At 41.1% G+C, this 23,179-nt stretch overlaps 1 protein-coding gene across 22 annotated transcripts in view; it reads left to right on the top strand.

The window, feature by feature from the left end:
- odr4 (odr-4 GPCR localization factor homolog) overlaps nucleotides 1–23,179 on the top strand; it is a 97,134-nt gene that overhangs the window by 60,097 nt on the left and 13,858 nt on the right. For all 22 annotated transcript variants that reach the window (XM_041208811.1, XM_041208805.1, XM_041208795.1 and 19 more), the window contains 3 exons: nucleotides 922–1,003; nucleotides 15,545–15,730; nucleotides 21,621–21,647. In XM_041208811.1, coding sequence (XP_041064745.1) covers nucleotides 922–1,003; nucleotides 15,545–15,730; nucleotides 21,621–21,647 — 295 coding nt within the window. The remainder of the gene's footprint in view (nucleotides 1–921; nucleotides 1,004–15,544; nucleotides 15,731–21,620; nucleotides 21,648–23,179) is intronic.

The raw sequence follows: 23,179 nt of genomic DNA, 5'->3' as shown, positions 1-23,179 counted from the left end.
TCTTGCTGGACCAGAAGCTTGGAATTCCCAAGGTAACAGCATTGCAGGTGTTCCTGTACCACATAGACTGCAGCAATTCAAAACAAGGTTTACCATCAGGGCAATTAGTGATGGACAATAAATGCTGGCCTTGTCAGTAATGCTCATATTCAATGAACAAACAAAAGATCTCTCATAATACCATCAGCCTACACAAAAGTTCTGTCTTAAACTATCGGAAGTAATGTCATTCAAAACTTATTCTCCAGCTGGTCCTTTTATGGTTTTTTTTTTAAAACACTGTTGGGTAAGTACCAACCAACTGTGAAAAGAATTTTTGACCTGATTGCCTTTAACCATAGTTGAACCATATTGCCGTAGTTGAAGTTACGGTGCTGATTTGTTGTACTGGCTGAATTACAACAATTCAATAGGACTATTTAATCAGCTTAAACACAACTGTTAAGTATCTTAAGGCATAATTCAACATTTTTGCACCTACCAAAATGCCGACACTTTAGCTGGTTGATGAACTTCACACATGATTTTATACTCTAGTTCCCAGGCAATTCTCAGTTTAGTTACCATAAACAAAATATTAATTCATGTTTAGTTGGCAAATAAATTTCAAGATATATTTCAACTGCAAGGCTTGCTATATATGTTTTACTTTCTTCATTTCTAAACATGCTTCAGTTAACTTTAGGTAATTTTGTTCCTTAAAATCTGATGCCATCAGAAAAATATGATTGATATTAAGTTGTATTGTGGTATCATGCTTACCATTTGACCAGATTGCAATAGTTTTGTTTGTAAGCACAGAATAACGGATGAACTCTTTTAATCGTGTTATTGTGTTATCAAAAAATAGAGTATTGTGTATTTCCTATAATTGCAATCTAGATGTAACAGTTAATCAAAACCAAACTCATTTTTTCCCAGTCGCTAAAAAGAGATGTGCTGAACACTGTGTTTATCCGCTGTCAAATGGTATTTGAGGATCAAATTCTGAACAAAAATGTTGGTAAGTAACTGATAACCCATTGATTGTTTTCCCTATCTTCTTCAGTGTAGTAATGTTTGTATTAGACTCTAACATTTTTTGGCGTTGTGTGACCAGAATAATATTTAGGAATATTAATGATATTTTGATGTCTGATGAACAGCTGAGGTTTCACTATTGCATTATGTCTGCTTAACATTAATGTCATACAGTGGAATATCAGGAACTCCTCATTTTATAAGTTTGCTGTTCTTCACTTCCCAGTATTTGCTGTTTTCCTAGTACAGACTCCTGGTTGTTTACTGATTAACTTGTTGCCATTCTGTGATGGGCAGGGCAGATAGGATCCCTTTTCAGTCATATTGCCTGCAAGGTAACATGCTTAATACGTGAAAGGTTGGAACTGAGTCAACCTTCAGCAGTAGACCTGAGCCAAGTAGGGCACCGATGATAATTGATCAGCCGCCCTGACTCATTAATGAGCCTTGGAGGACGTCACATGGCATCCTATGCATCCATTTCCAGATAAGTCTGCAAGCTAGTGTCCCAACAACTAGGATGGTCATAACTTGGCAAGCAGTGAGAAACTTACCAGCACTGTGGTAAATTATTCTATTCCAGCTGATTAAACTCCAGCAAGTCTATACAGAGTGGATGTTGCCAAGCTGCTCCTATGCCCTCTAAATTCAGATAAGTGTTGTGTATCTTTACTGGGAGAGATTGCTTTATTTCAGGCAAAACAAAAGCTCTAACTATATGAAGTTCGCAGCAATAAGAGGAAATACTAAAAATGCTCACCAGGTCTGGCAGCGTCTGCAGAGAGAAATTGACTTAACATTTCAGGACCCTTTTGCAAGTACCGTTCTGATGAAAGGTCATCAACTTGAAATGTCAGCACTGTTTCTTTTTCCGCCAATGCCAATGACCTATTGAACATTTCTAGCATTTCCTGTTTTTATTTTAGATTTCCAGTGTCTGCAGTATTTTGCTTTTGAATTTATCAGCAAGTGGTTTGGAATTCTTGAACTTATGCATCAAGCACTAGGATAATCAGAAAGTAAACAAGAATAGTGTATCTTCAAAGATATAGGTATATCAGGCCTGGTAAGACAGGTCATCTGATGATAGTATTGGCAAGTTACTGAAAATGCATATACATGAATCTAGATAATTTGCATAAAGTAAACTATATAAGGTATATACAGATGTTTTTTGAAATATGTTTATGTATTGTGAGAAGTATTGTAAATAAAATCCTGTATTTACGTATGCTTCCATAGAAATTTAGAAGTAACTGCTATCTCTGAAGTCTGGTTGGATAATAGTGAAAGATCAGAAATGAGTTCAGAGGCTATGTAAGGTTGGGTCACAAAGGAGGATGTATAGCTTTATTTGTAAAAGAAGAGATAGTTGCAATTCTATAATCGAGAGAAAGAATATTAGTTATGAAGAAGGGGTTAAAATTAAAGGATTTGGGAACAGTTAAAAGTATGAGCGGTCCAAGGTTGATCATTCTTTGCCATCTTTTGCCACTGATGGTCATACCTTCAGTTGCCTAGCCCTAAGCTTTAGAATTCCCTAAACCTCTCCACTTCTCTAACTTTCCTTCCTTAAGACACTCCTTAGAACCTACCTCGTTATCAAGCTCTTTGCCATCTGCCCTAATATCACTTTATTTTGCTCATTTTTTTTATGAAAGGCTTCCTGTGAAGCACTTTGAAATGTTTTAGTACTTTAAAGGTGCTACATACATACAAATTGTTGTTTCTCTGCCAATTGCCTCTCTTCCACTGTTTAGGTTTCCCGTCTCTAATTGTGCGTACATTTTATATTTGATATGACAATATCAAGGTGCAAGTTTAAAGTTAGCTTTCATGAGCCCATAACCATCTCCTGACTTTACTTGTTTCTTATCTTCACTATGTTCTGAATATCTGCTTAAATTTGCACTCCCCACCCTCGACACCCCCTCCCTCCCACCGAGTTGCTCTGGACGATGATACTCTGCTGGACCACTGGGGACTGCATTGTAAGACTTGAGCAATGTGACTGATCTGATACTTGATTGCTTTAAGTTTTAAGGTAACTATCTAGCCTACAGCCCTGTTCCTATTGAGGTTTGGACTGTCCCTCACTGCAGTACTGGTTTTCAGCATTATTTTGCAGCTATGTCAGTCCTGGCCTGAAGCCCATTTCTTTGTTGCTTCTCGATATTATCACGTTGTCCCACTTCGTTGTTGTTTCTGCTGTTTTTGTATTCTATGGATTATCTTAATTCTAATACCTTATCTGCTTTTGCATCTTTGATTTTCTGCATCTCTTGAGGGGAATTTTTAACTTTACCCTGAGTTTGCTCTGATCTGTTTCCACTGATCCCCACTCCACATTCTGCTCCACTGCAACTAAATGACATTTATTCTATCTCTTTCAAAAACAGTGACTTATATTTATATAGCATCTTTAGCATAATGAAATGTAATAAAGTGCTTCACAAGAACAGTATAAAAACAAAATATGATACCGAGCCACATAAGGATATATGATCATTTTTGAATAATTAGGGTTATTCACTTTGGAGAAACCAAGATTTAGATGAAAAATAAGATTGAAGATTTTAAAATGATGAGAGATTCAATGAACTATTAAAAGCTACCTAACATGGTGCTAGGAAACTTTGACCTTACTTCACGAGCTTGTTCTGTTCTTTGAGGAAGTGAGTTATGAATTAAGATAACCTGGTTGATGTTCTGCAGCTTAACTTCCAAAAAGTATTTAGTAAAATGTGTATTGGTGGCTATTAGAACAAATGACATTTCATGGGAATATAGGACAGTTATTATATTGTAGAAGTACCTGATTGAAAAGTGTTTTTTTTTATTATTCATTTACGAGATGTAGGCATCGCTGGCTAGGCCACCATTTTTTGCCCTCCTTAATTGCTCATGAGAAAGTAGTGGTGAACTGCTGCCTTAAACCGCTGCAGCCCCTGTGGTGTATGTACAGCCACAATGCTATGTTAGGGAGGGAGTTCCAGGATTTTGACCCAGCGACAGTGAAGGAACGGTGATATATTTCCAAGTCAGGATGGTGAGTGGCTTGGAGGGGGACTTCCAGGTGGTGGTGTTCCCATGGTATCTGCTGCCCTCGTCCTTTTAGATGGTAGCACTTGTGGGTTTGGAAGGTGCTGTATCAGGAGCCTTGGTAAGTTCCTGCAGTGCATCTGGTAGTGCTGCTGCCACTGTTTGTCAGTGATGGAGGGAGTGAATGTTTGTGGAAGCGATGCCAGTCCATTGGGCGACCTTGTCCTGGATGGTGTCAAGCTTCTCGAGTGTTGTTGGAGCTGCACTCATCCAGGCAAGTGGAGAGTATTCTGCCACACTCCTGACTTCTGCCTTGTAGATGGTGGACAGGCTTTGAGGAGTCGGGAGGTGAGTTATTCACCGCAGGATTCCTAGCCTCTAACCTGCTCTTGTAGCCACGGTATTTATATGGCTTGTCCAGTTCAGTTTCTGGTCAATGGTACCCCCTGGGATGTTGATGGTGCGGGATTCAGGGATGTTAATGCCATTGAATGTCAAGGAGCAATGGTTAGATTCTCTCTTGTTGGAGATGGTCTTGTGCATGTTACTTGCCACATGTCTGCCCAAGCCTGGATATTGTCATTGAGGATGAGGATATTCGTGGAGCCTCCCCCTCCAGTGAATTGTTTAATTGTCCACCACCATTCATGACTGGATGTGGCAGGACTGCAGAGCTTAGATCTGATAAGTAAGGGTTGTTATTAATGGGGTACAGTTGCGCATAAAACAGGGATTTGACTTGGGATCACTGTTATTCATCATTTTCATTTATGATTCAGAGGAGGATCAAATGGAATAATTTTTAAATTCACAGATAACATAAAATGCTCATAGGAATTAGTAATACAGAGCAAAACAATCTGATGTAGGTCAATTTCTATAAGTTAGGTGAATGGGCATTTGTATGCCATTTAACGTGGACATTTGCATCACTGTCACAGGCATATCTTAACTTTGCAAGAGGATTGCATAGGATATACTGCAAAGAAACAGGCCATTCAGCCCAACCATTCCATGCTGGTATTTATGCTCTACTCAAGCTTCCTCCTATCTTTTCTCATCTAAATTTACTATCATAACCATCTATTTTTTTTCTCTCTGGGACTATCATCCCTGCCAATCCTGCAACAAGTGGGAGACTAAGAGGATCCAGGAGAGGGGCAATAGGTGAGAGGCTGTGAGAACAATGCTCTCTTCTGGCTGAATTTAATCTGTGCCATCTTTGATGCAGGCAGCTGTCTGGGATGGCGCTGCAAGTGACTTCACACACACTGCAAACTCAGGCGCAGGGAGCACATTGTCCGCAGTTGTGGCGTCATCAAACACAGCCTTGCTTATTTAACTTCTCCCTAATCTCTTTGTACCCTCTTTTATCCACAACTATCTTCTTTTGTGTTAGGCATGACTCCAACCAGCAAGTGTTTCCCCCTGATTTCCATTGACTCCAGTTTTGCTAGGGCCCCTTGATGCCGCACTCGGTCAAATGCTGCCTTGATGCCAAGGGCATTCAGTCACCTCACCTCGGGAGTTCAGCTCTTTTTCCCATATTTGAACTAAGGCTGTAATGAGCTCAGGAGCTGAGTGGTCCTGGCAGAACCCAAGCTGGGTGTCAGTGAGCAGATTATTGCTAAGCAAGTGCAGCTTGATAGCACTGTTGATAACCCCTCCCATTAATTTGCTGATGATCGAGAGTAGACAGATGGGGTGGTTATTGGCTGGGTTGAATTTGTCCTGCTTTTTGTGTACAGGATATACCTGGGCAATTTTTCACAAAGCCAGGTAGATGCCAGTGTTATAGTTGTACTGGCTAGGGGTGTGGCAAGTGAATTGAATTGGCTGAAGACTGGCATCTGTGATGCTGGGGACCTCCGGAGGATCATCCATTGGGCACTTCTGGCTGAAGATTGTTGCGAATGCTTCAGCCTTATCTTTTGCACTGATGTGCTAGGCTCCTTCATCATTGGGAATGGGGATATTTGTGGAGGGTCCTCCTCCAGTGAGTTGTTTAATTGTCCACCACCATTCACGACTGGATGTGGCAAGACTGTAGAGCTTAGATCTGATCCATTGGTTGTGGGATAGTTTAGCTCTGTCCATCATTTGCTGCTTATGCTGATTGGCACACAAGAAGTCCTGTGTTCTAGCTTCACCAGATTGACACCTCATTTTTAGGTATGCCTGGTACAGCTTCTGGCATGCCCTCTGCACTCTTCATTGAACCAGGGTTGATCTCCTAGCTTGATGGTAATGGTAGAGTAGGGGAATATGCTGGGCCAAGAGGTTACAGATTGTGTTCAAGTACAGTTCTGCTGCTGCTGATGGCGCCTCGTGCGGTGGTCACTCCTACTGATACTGCCATGGACAGATGCATCTGTGGCAGGCAAGCTGGTGAGGATGAGGTCAGGTATGTTTTTCCCTCTTATTGGTTCCCTCACCACCTGCCACAGACCCAGTCTAGCAGCTATGTCATTTAGGACTCGGCCAGCTTGGTCAGTAGTGGGACCTCCAACCATTGAAGTCCCCCACCCAGAGTACATTCTGCACCCTTGCCACCCTCAGTGCTTCCTCCAAGTGGTGTTCAAAATTGAGAACCAGTGATTCATCAGCTGAGGGAGAGAAGTATGTGGTAATCAGCAGGAGGTTTCCTTGCCCAGGTTTGACCTGATGCCATGAGATATAATGGGGTCCGGAGTCAATGTTGAGGACTCCCAGGGCAACTGTCTCTCGACTGTATACCACTGTGCTGCCACCACTGCTGGGTCTGTTCTGACGGTGGGACAGAACATATCCAGGGATGGTGATGGTGGTGTCTGGGACATTATCTGTAAAGTATGATTCCGTGAGGATGACTGTGTCAGGCTGTTGCTTGACTAGTCTGTGAGACAGCTCTCCCAATTTTGGCACTAGCCCCCAGATGTTTGGGAGGAGGCCTTTGCAGCATCGACAGGCTGCGATTGCCGTTGTCATTTCCGGTGCCTAGGTTGATGCCAGATGGTCCATCCGGTTTCATTCCTTTTTTGTGACTTTGTAGCGGTTTGTTACAACTGAGTGGCTTGCAAGACCATTTAAGAGTCAACCACATTGCTGTAGGTCTGGAGTCACATGTAGGCCAGACCAGGTAAGGACAACAGACTTCCTTAGCTAAAGAACATTAGTGAACCAGGTGGGTTTTTACAACAATTGACAATGGTTTCATGGTCATCATTAGACCTTTAATTCCAGATTTTTATTGAATTCAAATTCCACCATCAGCCGTGGTGGGATTCGAACTCGGGTCCCCAAGCATAACCCTGGGTCTCTGGATTATTAGTTCAGGAACAAAAGCACTACGCCATTGCCTCCACTAGCTCAATATATTTTTCCTGCACTCTGTGAGAGTATGAGAAAACATTGGCTCGTAATATAAAGATGGATAGTAAGAGTATAGATATTTCAGTCAAAAAAGAGTTAACAAGTGAGTGTTGGTTCTATAGAGTCAATGTATGGTCTGGGAAATTGATAATGGAAAGTAGGGAGATGGCGGATGAAATAAACAGGTATTTTGCTTCGATCTTCACTATAGAGGACACAAGTAACATCCCGGAAATAGCTGTAAATCAGGAAATGGAAAGGAGGGAGGAACTTGGGAAATTTACAATCACCAGGGAAGTGGTACTGAGCAAATTGTTGGGGCTGCGGGCTGACAAATCCCTAGGTCCGGGTGGACGTTATCCTATGGTCTTGAAAGAAGTGGCTTGTGAGATAGTTTTAATTGTTTTGAGTTTTAACTAGTTGTAATTTTCCAAAATTCCCTTGATTCGGGGAAGGTTCCATTAGATTGCAAAATAGAAAATATACCTCCTTTATTCATATAGGGAGGGAGATAGAAAGTAGGAAACTATTGGCCTGTTAACCTAACATCTGTCATCGGAAAAATGTTAGAAGCTATTGTTAAAGATATTATAGCAGGGCACTTAGAAAAATTCAAGGAAATCAGGCAGAGTCAACATGGTTTTGTGAAAGGGAAATCGTGGTTAACCAATTTATTGGAATTCTTTGAAGAAGTCACATGTGCTGTGGATAAAGGGGAACTGGTAGATGTACTGTACTCAGACTTCCAGAAGGCATTTGATAAAATACCATATCAAAGGTTATTGCAAAAAATAAAAGTTCATGGTGTGGTATAGGGGGTAACTTATTGGCATGGATAGAAGATTGGCAAGCTAATAGGAAATAGAGAGTTGGCATAAATGGGTCTTTTTCTGGTTGGCAGGGTGTGACAAGTGGTGTGCCTCAGGGGTCAGTGCTGGGGCCTCAACTTTTTACAATTTTTATAAATGACTTGGATGAAGAGACCGAAGGAATGTTGCTAAATTTGCTGGTGACACAAAGAGAGGTAGGAAAGTAAATTGTGAAGAGGGCATAAGGAGGCTACAAAGTGACATAGATAAGTTAAGTGAGTGGGCAAAGATCTGGCAAATGGAGTATAATGTGGGCAAATTTGAAATCATTTATTTTGGCAAGAAGAATAAAAGAAGAAGTTATTATCTAAATAGTGAGAGATTGCAAAGCTCTGGGATTCAGAGGGACCTGGGTGTCTTAGTGCATGAATCACAAAAAATTAGTAAGCAGGAAGAGCAGGTAATTAGGAAAGCTAATAGAATGTTATCAATATTGTGAGGGGAATTGATTACAAAAAGTAGGGAGGTTATACTTCGGTTATACAGGTGAGACCACATCTGGAGTATTGTGTACAGTAATGATCTCCTTTAAAGAAAGATGTAAATGCGTTAGAAGTAGTTCAGAGAAGGTTTACTAGACTAATACCAGGAATGGGCAGGTTGTCTTATGAGGAAAGGCTGGCAGGTTAGGCTTGAATGCACTGGAAGTAGAAGAGTAAGAGGCGAGTTAAGGAGTCTTGACATGGTGGATGGGAAGAGGATGTTTCCTCTTGTGGGAGAATCTAGAACTAGGGGTCATTGTTTAAAAATAAACGGTCGCTCATTTAAGACAGAAATGAGGAGAAATTTTTTCTGAAGGTTGAGAGACTTTGGATTCTATTCCTCAAAAGGCGGTGGAAGCAGAGTCTTTGAATATTTTTTAAGGCAGAGCTAGATAGTTTTTTGATTAACAAGGGGTGAGAGGTTATTAGGGATAGGCAAGAATGTGAAGTTGAGGTTTCATTCAGATCAGTCATGATCTTATTGAATGGCGGAGCAGGCTTGAGGGGCTGAGTGGCCTACTCCTATTACTATTTGAACGTTCTGTTGGACACCATTTTAAATGTTGCCTGTTGTCGTTCCAGATTGATGTTTGTCAAATTGTTGTCCTTTTTTTCTCCCAAGCTTTATTCTCAGCTCTTAAAAATCAGCTTTTCTTTAATCTATTAACTTGGTTTTCATCATACTTATGTCTTTATCATCTTATGGGTATTTTTATTTAAGTCACTATTGCCTAGATGTTCCCCTAATTTTACTTCTCTTGGCTGTTTTGATTCATTCCCCATTACTAGATTTAATAGCAAATCTTCCCTTATTGAGCATTTTACATTTTGGGTTAAAAAGGAGCCTTGTATACGTTGTAGTTCCAGTCCCTCATCCCCTTTAACTACCTCTTCTGTCCAATTAATATCAGGGTTGAACTCCCCCATGATTATTATCCTGTGCTTTTTACTCAATTCCTTAATTTGCCTGCATGTTTCCCTTCCATCTCCCTTCTACTATTAGGTGGTCTGTACCCACCTATTCATGTGATTGATGCTTCATTATCTTTTATCTCAATCCAAATGGATTCTATTTTTGTCTTGCTGAGAGCTGTGACCCTTTTTTTGTACTGACATTATGTTATCCTGCATAACTACAGCTACTCCCACTGCCCATTTTCCTCTCTATCTTTTCTAAATATGTTATACCATGCAGTGGTAGAGTCATGTTAATCCATGCAGTGCTCCTGATTTTTCTATCGCCACGTCTCAGTAATCCCTACTATATCTTGTTCCTCCCAGCACAATTGCCTTCAACTCCCATGTTTTATTACGGACACTATGCATTGCTGAAAAGATGTTTTTACTGCATTTTAATATAATATATTAATCTTCTTTTTGACTTTCATTCTATAGGTGTACTTATTCCCTTGCCACCAATGTTCCCCATTACTTTATTCTTCCCTGTGTTTTCCTGTCCTGTTCCATTCCCATTTAAGCCGCTTATATTCCTTGTAGAATCATTTTCACCCGCTGCCGCCTTACTAGTTTAAAACCTTTGCCACTTCCCTATTTTCCCTTTCTGCCACAGGTCCCATCCTAGTTCAGGTGGAACCCATCCCATCAGTAGCGCTTCTTCTTGTCCCACCGGTAGTGCTATCCCAGAACTAGTGCCAATGTCCCATGAAAAGGTAACCCTCTTTCCCACACCAGCCCCTTAGCCTTGTGTTAATTCTCCTGATCTGTCTGCTCCTATGCCAGCTTGCGTGTGGCTATTTAAAAGGAACTGATAAGAAAGAGTCCTGGGATTTCTGTTCACTTGTTAAGCATGCCCAAGCAGTGTGAAGTGGCTGTAAGGAAAGCAAGTAAGATTTTAGCTTGTATTACTAGAGCCGTTGAGTACAAAATGAAGAGCACTATGCTTGGGTTGTATAAGACTCTGGTATATAAATAGTCATTTGGTGGTACAGACTTGGGTATTTTTGTCATTTTGTCGATTCAGACATTTTGTTGAAGCTTTTCGGTTTACACTCATCAGGACAGTTTGCAAGAACACAGTGTAAGGGAAAACAGCAAATTTAGACTGTATGAGAAAGGAGTACTGATTGGCTGGCAAGTGGACTCTGATTGGTCACGGCATTGCCAAGGAGAATGTACCAATTGTTTGTGACTGACAGTTAACTGCCAGGCATTGTTTGATATTTAATCCAAGCAGCTTGACTCTGATTGGTCAAGGTATTGCCCCGAGGAATGAACCAGACAATGGCTATCGCTTATTTTATTTAGCTAAAACAGACGCAATGTGTGTACATGTTCTTTCTGTCTGCAAAGAACTGGGCCCTGTGAACAGCTTCGACAAAATGTATCTTTTCTCAGCAGAACTTTGGCATATCTACACTTGAAGTTTTTGGTGCCTGCAAAATGAAGGATGCTGAATCTCTGAGAAGGGACCCTGGGATGGCACCAAGGGCGAATTTTACATTAATTTAGGGGCGAGAACAAAGATGAGTGGGCACTTCAATTAGTGCTGCAGGCCATGATGCCGATTTACGGTCAGTAATTTTGCTCAGGAGGGGCGAAGGTGGAACCCAACAATCTGCCTGATTCAGATTAATGGCCACTTGCTGACAGATCATTGAGAGCCAGTTTGGAATTTAATGGAGAGGCACAGGTTCCACGATGGATCCAGAGCAGTCCAAGTGGAAGAAGGCAGCAACACAGCGGGGAGCCAGTCATGGCCGTGCCATTTAATTAGATGGACCCTTAAAAGGGTGCGTGGCTGAGAGAGACACTCCGCAATTGGTACACAGGTGCCATCATGTGAACAGAGTTAGCAGAGCAACTGATCTGTGTGTGTTCACTCCCTGGCGAAGGTTGTGAGCCCCCAGGGATCAGGGGATCATCAGAGGCAGGTCCCTTAAGCATTGGGAGACTGAGACTATCTAAGTAGATGGTGACTGAGATTTGTGCCCTGATTGGGAGAAACCACAGTTAGTCACTGTACCTTGAACAACTTCATCTCTGGCTCATTCCCAGGATCAGCAGCGGACCTAGGTAGCTTCTGTTAAGCAGCAGCACACCATTGCATCTCACCCTATTTGTGATAGCTGAGCAGTTCATACAATTTCAAATAAATGAAATCTTGCAAGCACAAAGACAGCGGGGCTTACCTCCATTGCTGGATTCCCAAAGTTGCAGGACCTCATCACTCACACCCATGTGACAGTCAAGGTGCCGAGTGAGCAGCCAGTGAGATTCATCAACAGGAAGGACTTACACTCCCTAAGCTTTCAGCTGATAAGAGATCACAACAAAAGATTTATGCATATGTGTGTTTACTAACCTGACAGTAATCAATTTTACATTTCAGTTTAAAATCTTATATTTCGTGATTTAATGTGCTATGTCAGAAAGTTATTGCTGAAATTGATAATAGTTTGAGACTAGTTATTCACATTTCCCCCTTTTTAATTTTTTTTCAATTTTAAACTTCATCACACGAAGGGTAGCGGAAGTCTGGAACTCTACCCCTGAATAAAGCTCTCACTGATGGGAATTAAGTAAAAACTTAAAAACTGAGATTGATGAATTTTTGTTAGGTAAGGGCATTAAGAATTATGCAACCAAGGCAGGTAACCCTTTTTGGCACCTGCCTTGGTTCCATAACTCTTAATGCATTTATATAATAAATAAAAGGGCATTAAGAGTTATGGAAGGTAGATGAAGTTAAGATACAGATTAGCCATGATCTAAATGAATGGAGGAGCTGAATGGCCTATTCCTGTTCCTATATTTTGTCTAGCTTTGCCTCATCTTCCAGCATTCCATGGTTTTGCAGCTCTTCATATCACCAGCAAAACTCCATGAATGAATTATCGGACAAGGATGAGGCGGCTACTCAATCTTTACTTGACCCCTGAGGCAGAGGTGCTACAACCAAAGCTGTTTGCTCACAAGGTCCATCATTGAGCAGATCATTGGGCTTCTGAAGATGCAGTTTTAGTGCCTGGACCGGTCGGTCAACACCCTGCAATACACTCCTGCCAGTGTCTTTTGCATTGTGGTGGTCTGCTGTGCTCTCCATAACCTGGCAATGCAGGGAGGTGTGGAACTTGAAGAAGATCAAGCACTAGACCGACACAGCTGTTCAGAAGAGGAGGAGGAGGAAGATGTGAAATGGAACGGCTCCCATGCTTTGCAGGGAGGTGTCTAAGGCTGGCTCAGAAGTCAAAGCTCTCATCAGGATGGCATAAATACCAGCACACATCTGATTCAGGCACATTTCTCCTGAGTGCGATTCATCCAGCAGTACCATATGCTTAGGCACTCACTTTGATCTCCCTTTCAGTACACATCCATTAAAAACACAACCTTGAATAGATCCATTCTTGCCACTCTTCCCCGTTCAAAGACCATAGCTTCCCTTCCCCATTTCTTCCCTCATTTGCAGTCATGCCATTAAAGAATCAAGTTCACATGCCGGGAACATGGCTCAAAATTTCCAGTGATATTAATAAATTACAGAGTACACATTTACAAGTAAAATAAACCCCAGTGCTCTGGCTGGTACTGGCCTTCGCTCACAACAACTTCTACACAGTGCTAGTCTTTGGCCTCGGATGAGGTGCAGGTAGCCCACTTGCATGTGTCTGCTTATGGCCATGATGCATGGAACAGTTGTCGTCATCATGGAGGTGCCAGTGCAGATACCTCTAAAGGTTGCGGCACTGGTATCAGTTCAGGACAGCCAGTCACAGGGCCTCAGTCAGAGGCCAGGGAAGGTAATAAGGATGATGGTGCGGCGTGAGGGTCAACACCCTCATCCTCATTGGTGACTGTCTCAGCCCTTCGATAGCATCCTGATTGCTGAAAGGGACCACCATCTGGGAGGCAACAAGCATCCACTCCATGCTTCTTTGCAACATTAATGCCACTGACCAATCAATGCTACAGAACGTTGCATGTATTTTGTGCATGTCAGTGTATTGTTCCTGCATCTACTCCTTGTATTGTCGCACATGGCTCTCCATGAGGTTGGCCACCTTCTCAGTGGAGGAACACATGCATCCAAAGCGCATCAGAGTTGAATGGACTCTTCCATTCTGAACCCATGACTCCACAGTGCCTCAGGGAACTCTGATATGTGGGCAAACATCTCATACAGCTGGTCAAAGTAACTTGTAACTTCTGATGCCCTACACCTGAACCCAGCTGAGCATGGCTGTGTCTGTCCCCTATTTTCTGAGAGGGACTACCCACAGCTGCCTCTGCCTGTCCCACCACCTCCTTCTTACAAGTGGCATGCTGTACACCCAGTGCTTTTCTAACTATGAGCAAAGACCCACCAATGTGAGTGTATCTGTGCTGGTGGAGGGTACACTCAAATGATGTGATGGTGCTGACCATGCTAGTTTGATGTTGTTGGAGACCTCTGCTGATGCTGCTGCTTCATTAGTATGTTCCTCCTCCACAGCTTGTGGGTCACACCAAAAGGAGGTCATGAGAATTCATCTCTGACAGCAAAAGGCTCTGCAGAACCAATGCAGCTGAAGCTTTGGCATACTGTCAAACAGAGAGAGTGCACTCCATCCCCTTCAACTACAAAATTCAATGTCTTTTCACCCTCTCCTCCAGGTATTTCCATCTTTCCAACACCAGCCTTGTCATGTAGCACCACCCTCGCAATGTCCATTCCCACCTTCTCCATAGCTGTGAGGATGATAAACAAGGACACCCCTCCTCTAGTGGGAGCCCTCTCACTTGTATTCTTTGCCCTCCTCTCCTGTGAGGACTGAAAAGAGAGAGATAAGGCAGTGCTGACCTCTATCACCAATGCCAGCGGCTCATTTAAATAAGCTGCATGTATTAGTGCTGTCAGGCCCTCAACAGCACTAGGGTTCTGAGCCTTGCTGACATGCCCATTATTATCCTGGATACACAACTCTCCCATGTTCAGAAGCACCATGTGTCCTAAGGCTGATGAGCTGATATGTATACTGCTATGACATATCTGGAGACCTATCATCGGAGTGCCACTTTGCACTCATCATGCCAGAGCAAAGATCATTAAATCTTTTGTGGCACTGCACCCAGGTCCTCTGGACAATGTTTAATAGGTGAATATCCATTTACCGAACCAGGCAGCAGAAGACATACTGTGAATCACAACAGTTTTATTGTTAAACTATAGTTAATTACAAATGCCATTTCCCACTTTTCCCTTCTGGATTCTTTCCCTATCCAGGAGCAAAAACCCAGCTCTTAAGTACAGCTTAAATGAGCATCACCTGCTCTCAATTCACTCAGAAGCATGTCCTGGTTCACTCTTAAAAGGACCTGCTTTTCTAATAGTGTCAGATATGCTGATTCCCTTTCTAACTCGCTCATGGAGTATATACAGCTCCTGTGTCTTTGTGCTCCTTGCATGCTGCCTGCTGCAGTTGTGCTTGATCTCTGAACATATGCTCTCTTATACTTGGGGATTGATTCTGCACAGGAGTACAAAGAATACAGTCAATCTGTCTCTCTGTCTCTCTCTCGCTCGCTTCCCTCTCTCTCTCTACCCTCTCACCCTCCTCCATCTCCCACCCCACTCCCCCACCACTCCATCTATGTCCCTGTCATTGAACTGTTATAGCAATAGTAAATTGGAACAGAGAAATTTAAATACTTGCTGAACTAGTGTTGTTCAGCACCCATTAGATTACACACTTTGCTTCATTATTTTAAGTATTGTCTGTGGTAAAAGTACAACATAGTTGTCTCATTTAAAAATTAATGTTGTGCCCTGTTTTTCACCAGATGGTGATTCTTCAAGCCTCAAAGCTCCGCACAGGGTATTTGCCCCAGTCTTGCCTTCCGGGGTTGCTTTTTGTGATTACGGGTTTTCAGATGAGGGAAATAAGGAGCTGGAAGAACATTTTAAGGAATTGTTGGATTATGAATTAAACCCAGCACAGTTGGATAGGACAGAAGAAGTCATGTTGGGTGAGTCATTTATCTCTCTTTTCCATGCAAACATATAGTAGACTGTATTCCTTTAAAATTGAGATGTATTCTGGTTCTAGCAGTATGTTTACTTGCAATTAAATTGCTGGATGTGTCCATATTAAAAAGACCTGTTCAGGTCCTGAAATAGAAAGAGCTCCACTTTTTAGGTTTTGAGCTACTTGAATGAATTAATTGATAATGATGCCTTCCTTGTTATAATATTTGATTGAGCAGTAGGAAATTAAGTACAAGTTAATATGTTTGCAGAAATGGTTACATGTTATAAAGCTTAATATAAAAATAATCTGCTATCAGAAGCTAGACTGTTCAGTTAGTATTAATTCAGTTTTCTGTGGATGTGTTGGGAGATTCTTATGGGAACACTGCAACTTAATTTTTTTTCATGTAAGCCTTCTGTAATATTGTTTTAAAAAGACGGTTGCAGATATCTTATCCTCAGGCAATTTGACCAGATAAGCATGGATAAAGTAAAAAAATATAACCAAGAAAATTTGAGGTGTTTTTGAGAGAAGAATTTCTATGAATTGCTATAATGATGGTACAGTCATATTCAAACATCCATCTAGACTGCAATAACGTTATCAGGCATTGAGAACATTTGTTGCATCCCAAGTGGTCCATTGGTCCCCTATGTTATGTTATTCAAGAACCATTTCTAGTTTCTGGGTGTAACAGGAGGATACAGCTTGGGTCAACTAAGGGAAAACTTTTGTTGGAAATGATAGTGTTGGTGATGGACAGTGAAGTTTGTTAGATTATAGTAAAAAGTTGGACGAGACAAGGAATCTGTAGCCTTGAAAGGAAACAAACAGGAAGAGAGCAATTAAAGATGCATGACAAGTGCAATAAAAAAAGACCTGGAGCATTACTTCAAGTTAAATAATGACTAACAAAGGCAGATGAAGGTACAAATGCGAGAAGGGTATGTTCAGAACAAAAACAAAAATACCTGGAAAAACTCAGCAGGTCTGGCAGCATCGGTGGATAGGAGCAGTACTGTTAGAAAATAATCCTCGCAAATATCTAATATCATATTCTGGGAAGGAGAGGCATGTCAAGATTTCTAATGAAGAGCAAGATAGAAGACAAGTGGCTTCCCTTATCCTTACTGACCTTTTGATGTCTAATATATTATGCGGTTTTGGATTTCTACATCATGGTTCTTGATTCTTGAAATTTCTGATCAGAAGCCTAGCCAAAGCCAGAGGCAGTTGCATCTTTTGATAAATTGATAACTATGCAGTTAGCTCTGAAATATATATTGTTTAACTCAAACAATTTTAGCCTTCATGCTACTTTATCCTGTAAAGATGTTGTAGCCACTGAAAATTATCCTGAATTGCACAGGTGGCGACTAAGACTGTTTGTACTCATGGTTTTCTGTCTTGTTGGGACTGTCATGTACTTTCGTCTATACAAAATATATAACTTGCTGCGTGTTCCAATAATCATTATCATTGAGACCTTGCTTTCTGTTTGCTGAAGTTTGTTCATATAAGGAGACCATCAAGTAAAGCAGCAATGCCCAGGTTGAACAAAGCATTCTTGCACTATCAGCTGCTCACAGGAAATGTCTTGAGTGAGGAATTACATAGTTGTGTGCATAATACACAATTAGTGTTTAGTAAAAACTTAAGGGCCGATGCAGCAGATTCTGCTCAATTACAGCATTAAACTTAGAACTCTTTTGTTCATAAAACAATAACCTCGAACATTGACCAGCTCCCACAACACAAAACTTATAAGTAAAAATAAGACTAACATGTGAAACCTTCATGAGGTCACTTTCATGTTGATTGAAATGGTAGAATTAACGGTCAGAGATTTGTTCAGGGTGATAGCTCTCTTGACACTGCTTTGCGCTCAGAAGTCAAACGATAGAAAGGTTAGAAAAACTTTTGTATTGGCCAGTATTAGACCATGCTATATGGCTAACAATTGATGCCAGGTCGTTAAGCAGGACACAGCCCAGACAGTACCCATGATTCTAATTCATGGCTCCAAAATCTCCTAATGGTTTTCCAGCTTCAAGAGACTGTCCACTGTCCATAATTGGATGGCGAGCCTGCCCTTTGATCACTAATTGACCAATTCAGGGAAAATCACAGATGAATGCCTGTTCCTTGCACAGTGCAGCCTTCTGACCCCTATTAGACCATGATGGTGAGGTCCTAAAGCCCACAGGGAAAATCCTGCCCAATGGTTGAGAGTAGATTTGCCTCCATTCTTGGGGGCAAGCATTGCCAATGGCTGATACCTGTGTGACTCATGTGCAGTCCCTCATTAATATGGACTTATGCAACCACATCCTCTGCATTTGCCTAAACACGTGATAATGGTGGCATCTTGACATCACATAGCTCAACCAGCTGATGTACTAGGATACCAAAATTGGGCAAGCAGGTCTTGGCAACATCTGCATTGACTACTCTTTGTACAAAAAAAAACTGAAGTAGCAAGATGGGCTCTGCAGTATCATTACTTAAAGGACCAGGCATCCTGATTGCAGATAAGTAAAACTTATGGAATCTTTTCCTTTGGAAGGTGCCTGAAAGCACTGTTGATTGTTTTTGGAGATGTCTTGCTGTATTTGCTAGAGAGTGTTACTGCATCCTGACAGGGATGACTGTGTGCAGAAAGGTTGCAATAGCTTTAAGGGACAAACTAAGCCATGACAGTGTAAAGGAAAACATCAGAAGTATGCATGATGCTGATGTAATAATGATGTCAGATCACATCACAGTAGTAAGAGAGATCTAGAAGGAGGAAAAGCTCCAACTTCGTGTAGAGGTCCAATTTACTGTAAATAAAGAGTAATGGTTTTAAGAAACTATAGACTTGAGCAGCATACTTTGGGAGAATAAACAATCCCCAAAACTGCTGTCTAGACCCCGACCACACAAAACAAAGGGTGCCTCTGGGTCTGCAACATGACAGGGAGAGGGAGCAGATGCTGCAGAAAGGGCACACTCCATGCCATTCCCTCTGCCAACTTGGAAACTCACTCCGGCATGCTCCTTGACAATGATAGGAGGCTGTCTGGCAAGCCAGCCAACTTACTCAGTGTCTCAGTGAACATACCCATTCAGAGTTCTCCTATATACCTCCTCATCAAGGACCACTTCTGCGTCCCTTGCAGTAGAACCCATCTGCCACCTCTTGCTCCAGAGAATGGGAAAGCAAAACATCCCTTATCCCTGGCCTGGCTACATCCCCCTCAAGTCCAAATGATTCATCATGTGCTGATCCTAACTGTATAATAACTTCTGAGAAACCTGCCATGCCAGTATCTCAGATCAAATGATGAGGCCCCTTCAACTGTGCTGTGCTGTTGCTCTCCCTTCCTCTATGTGTCTGGGCTGGCGGCTATTCTTGAAAGTCTGAAAAGCAGAAACTTTAAGAAATATGCCTGTCCCATGTGATTGGGAAGTTTCGTAGACAGCACCACTAATAGAACAGCTCATTTTTGATCTTTCCTGATCTCTTTGACTTTCCATTATGAAATGATGGCATGAGGAGTAGGCAGCAAATTCTCTTATAAATCACTACATAATTTCAATCCCTACTGGTGGCCACCCAGGATTCAACTAGTCACATTATAATTGTGAGATTCTCAACTGTTTTTGAACAAAGCAGGCATCGCACACCTCAGATTTTCACTCCTGGGTGTTAGGAAATGGAGATAGTTTAAATACGTTATATTGGTATTTGTAGGTATTAGGAATGAGTTTTAGCTTTAAAGTTTGATTTGTATTTCTGTATCTGTGTGTTAACAAAAGGCCAAATTGAGTTTTAGTTTCACTTTAAAAAGGTGCCTGCATTTCTAATTAGGTTTTTTACGACTGTTGTAGCTAGGTTAAACAAATGTAGGTGGAAGAATTGGGCTGTTGCCTAGCAACAGAGGTCCGGAGAGGTAGGTGCCTCCCACAGACACAGACACAAAAGCTAGAAACATCAGTTTTGATTTGGAAGCTGTTGGAGTTCAGGTTTTGAAGATAGCTGCCAGGCAGGGACAGCCTAGAGGGGGACAGATAGCCAGTCCCAAGATAAAGAAAAACCCAAAAAATCCAGGGGAGTGGAACAGGAGGAAGTCCCATGCAGACCTTCTAGTCAAAGGAAGCACAGGAGCCTGGAAAAGGTCCTGTCAATGAAACTAAGAGTGAGGGGCAGAGAGACGCTCAGATTTAAAGAAACAAAAGCTGCAGACAGCAGATTTAAAGTGAGAACAGCTTGCAAGAGGCAAGAAGGTCCAAAGAGACAACTGAAGGTCTGCAGCTCTTTGCCATGGGCATGTGACACAGTGGTGCACTGTTAATGCTGAGTTGGTGAGAGAGAGTGTATGGAAGATGGCTTCAATGCATGTGGTGATCCAGAGAGGAGGGACATCGGAAGGAGAGTTTAAAAATCTGGAGGTGAACCCTTGCCTGAGAGAAAGCATTGGTTTGGGAGACGGTTCCAAGGCAAGGTCTTAGAGAGTGGAGATTAGAAACCTTCATGTGAAAGACGGATTGCAATGAGACCGGTTGGCTCAAGGTGTGACAAACTTCTGGGGGAAATTGATGAGAGATCCAAAGCATTTGGTTGAGGTGACACCTGTCACTTGGTTTCAGAGTGTGGTGTGTCTGACCACAGGGTGCCTATTGGCGCATGGACTGTGTACTTATTGTGGACATTAGAGTATAAGATAGCTTTTGTAACTTGTGTTATCCTTACAAATCTGTATATATCTGCAAAGGTATAGTTGTGGGTGAAGGAATATTGTAATATAGTCCATCTTGCATGTTCAATAAATGTTTTATTCTTTTGTTAAAAGTTCATCATCTGACTACTGTGACTCTGTTCAGTAGCCACTCTCCTATATCTAAACAAATTAAAAGTTAGGATCTATCAAGCTGGGTTCCACTCTGGGATCAGGCTTGTCCAAGGGTAACCTCAGCTGGGATCATAACATGGAGAATTTGTGATGCCAACAAATATCCCTGTAATCAAATACAAGCTATGTCCCACATCATGTTCACCAACTTATTGTTGGCCTACATACTTTGCATATGAGTGGTGATTATGACCTAAAATACAGAAAACCTTTTATTAAAGTTTCCATGTAAGTATTGTGGTGCTATTTTATCTGATTTTACTTCTGTATATACTTCTTTCTCATAATGAATTTAATTTGTAGTCTAGTTTGAATATAGTGTTTTACTGCCTATTAGAGAAGTATATGCATTGTAAATATTTCTTATATAAACCCTGTGGTAAAAGGGTAGTTTATTAGCTTTTGCATCTCATTCAGTGCATGCTTAAGGTTAATGTTCGATTCATAAAAGATGTAAGTCAAAATATTGAAGTTGTCTTGGGCAGTGAGCATGGGAAAATAATTTTGGCAGATGGTCAGCTTTAAAGATAGCCAGTAGCTTTTCTTCATATCCATTTTACTTTCTACAGGGATGTCTCAACAATTTTCTTAATACAGCTACTTATAACACATAAATGGCCCTTGGAATTAAATATCAAAAAGAACAAATGTTTATATTAATCCTTTATAAATGTACAAAATCTTCCAAATAAACATGTTTTTCATTGTTTATAGAAATATTCACCAGAACTTTTAATTTCAGCAAGTGCATAAAATGCAATATCAGATTGGTCAATCATTGCACACCTCATTGGGGAAAGAAAATTCAGGCAGCAAATCCTTTTATACCCAGACTAATGTTGAAAGTTCCATGCAGTACATTAAAGTAAATTTAATATTTATTTCAATTTGTAGCTCTTCATGAATAGCGAATATGCTTCTTTTCTACTACTCACTTGTCTAACATTCTGTTTAATTTTTATTTTGTTTTATACTTGGATGCAACAATTGCAGAAGAGATGGGGACCGAAGGAATCCAAGGTAAAATTGGTGAGAATGTGATTCAACAAATGGGAGATTATAGGTCCGTAGTTAAACATTGTGAAGAGTGAGAGATATTTGTCAACATCTTCTGCGCATTCCTAGAGAAATGTAACCCTAATGGTGACAACTTTAAGGTGGTTAAAATTAAGACTTCAGTGAAGATACAAAATGTAGTGTATTACAACAGTACTGGTATTTTCATGTAATTTGTAAGCCTGTTCAAGAATATAACTTAAAACAACCTTTCTTAAGGTATTATACCTTCACCTTGTGTAATATTGCATTTATGGGCAGTATTGGTCCTTTTTGAAAGGATCACAGTGTGAAACAGTGATTCACTTCAGAATCAGTCTCCATGCTGTACCACAGAATAATGTGATTCCTTCCATGGTGGACTTTTGGATTTAATCAAACAATTATGTAGGTTGTGAATTGGGGAACTGGCACCACCTCATAAGAGAAAGAAGGGAAATAAAACTTCAGTCAGTAGCCCTGTCAATTTAAAACCACTCTTTCACCTGTTGTATGGATACAAGGATAACCCTGTTTTCTAATAGGAATGACATTGAATTAATGCTATGATCTTTGATCTCAGTGCATTAACATTTGCAGCATCTACGTACTTGATATGAAAAGAGAAACACAGTGTCGTTGCAACCTTAGAACGTGGCAAATCTTTTAATTGTGCCTTTAATTAATGATGACCCACTTTACAGGTCATTTCGAATTTCATTTTACTTCCCATCATTCATACCAGTTGGAAGCTTACAGTTTTCTATTACGTATTATGCAGATTTTCTACATTGTCACTTGGGATGTTTTACTTTGATCAGTGATGTTGTCAAAGTTGAATAATATTAGGTTTTTAAAGTTTGGTTTTGCTGTTTATACCTCAGAGATTTCATTCATGCACTTAAATATGAGATAATTCTGTTTAGCTATGAGCCATGTGCTTTATAGCTTTGCACCGTTCGTATAGACCCTCGGCCTTAACTGGTATCTTTTGCACTTGAATATTCTGCCACCAAGCACAGTTTCAGGAAGCATTGTGTCAGTACTGCAGATAATTCTCAAATTGAGACAATGGAGATGAAGTTCAACTTTGACATATCACTGCACTTCTCCTGCCTTTACCCATAATTATTAAAATGAAGATGTATTTTCATAGAGCCATCATTGCACAGAAGGAGTCCATTCATCCCATCAAGTCCATGATGGATCTCTGTGAAGCAATCCAACCAGTCCCATTCCCCCGTTCTATTTCCGTAGCCCTGCCTGTCTATTTCCCTCAAGTGTCCATCCAATTTCATTTTGAAACCATTCATCGTCTCCACTTCCACCACCCTTGTAGGTAGTGAGTTTCAAGTTATTATCATTCACTGCTTAAAAAAATTATTCCTCACATCCCTCCCTGCATCTCTTGCTCTGAATCTTAAATATGTGTCCCCTGGAATTTGAACCATCAGCTAATGGAAACAGCTTGGCTTTGTCTACCTATCCAAACCTGTCATAACCTCGTACTCCTTGAT

The sequence above is a fragment of the Carcharodon carcharias genome, chromosome 16 (assembly GCF_017639515.1).
Source record: "Carcharodon carcharias isolate sCarCar2 chromosome 16, sCarCar2.pri, whole genome shotgun sequence".
In the NCBI taxonomy this organism is placed as follows: Eukaryota; Metazoa; Chordata; class Chondrichthyes; order Lamniformes; family Lamnidae; genus Carcharodon; species Carcharodon carcharias.
This window is presented reverse-complemented; position numbering and strand designations above follow the sequence as displayed.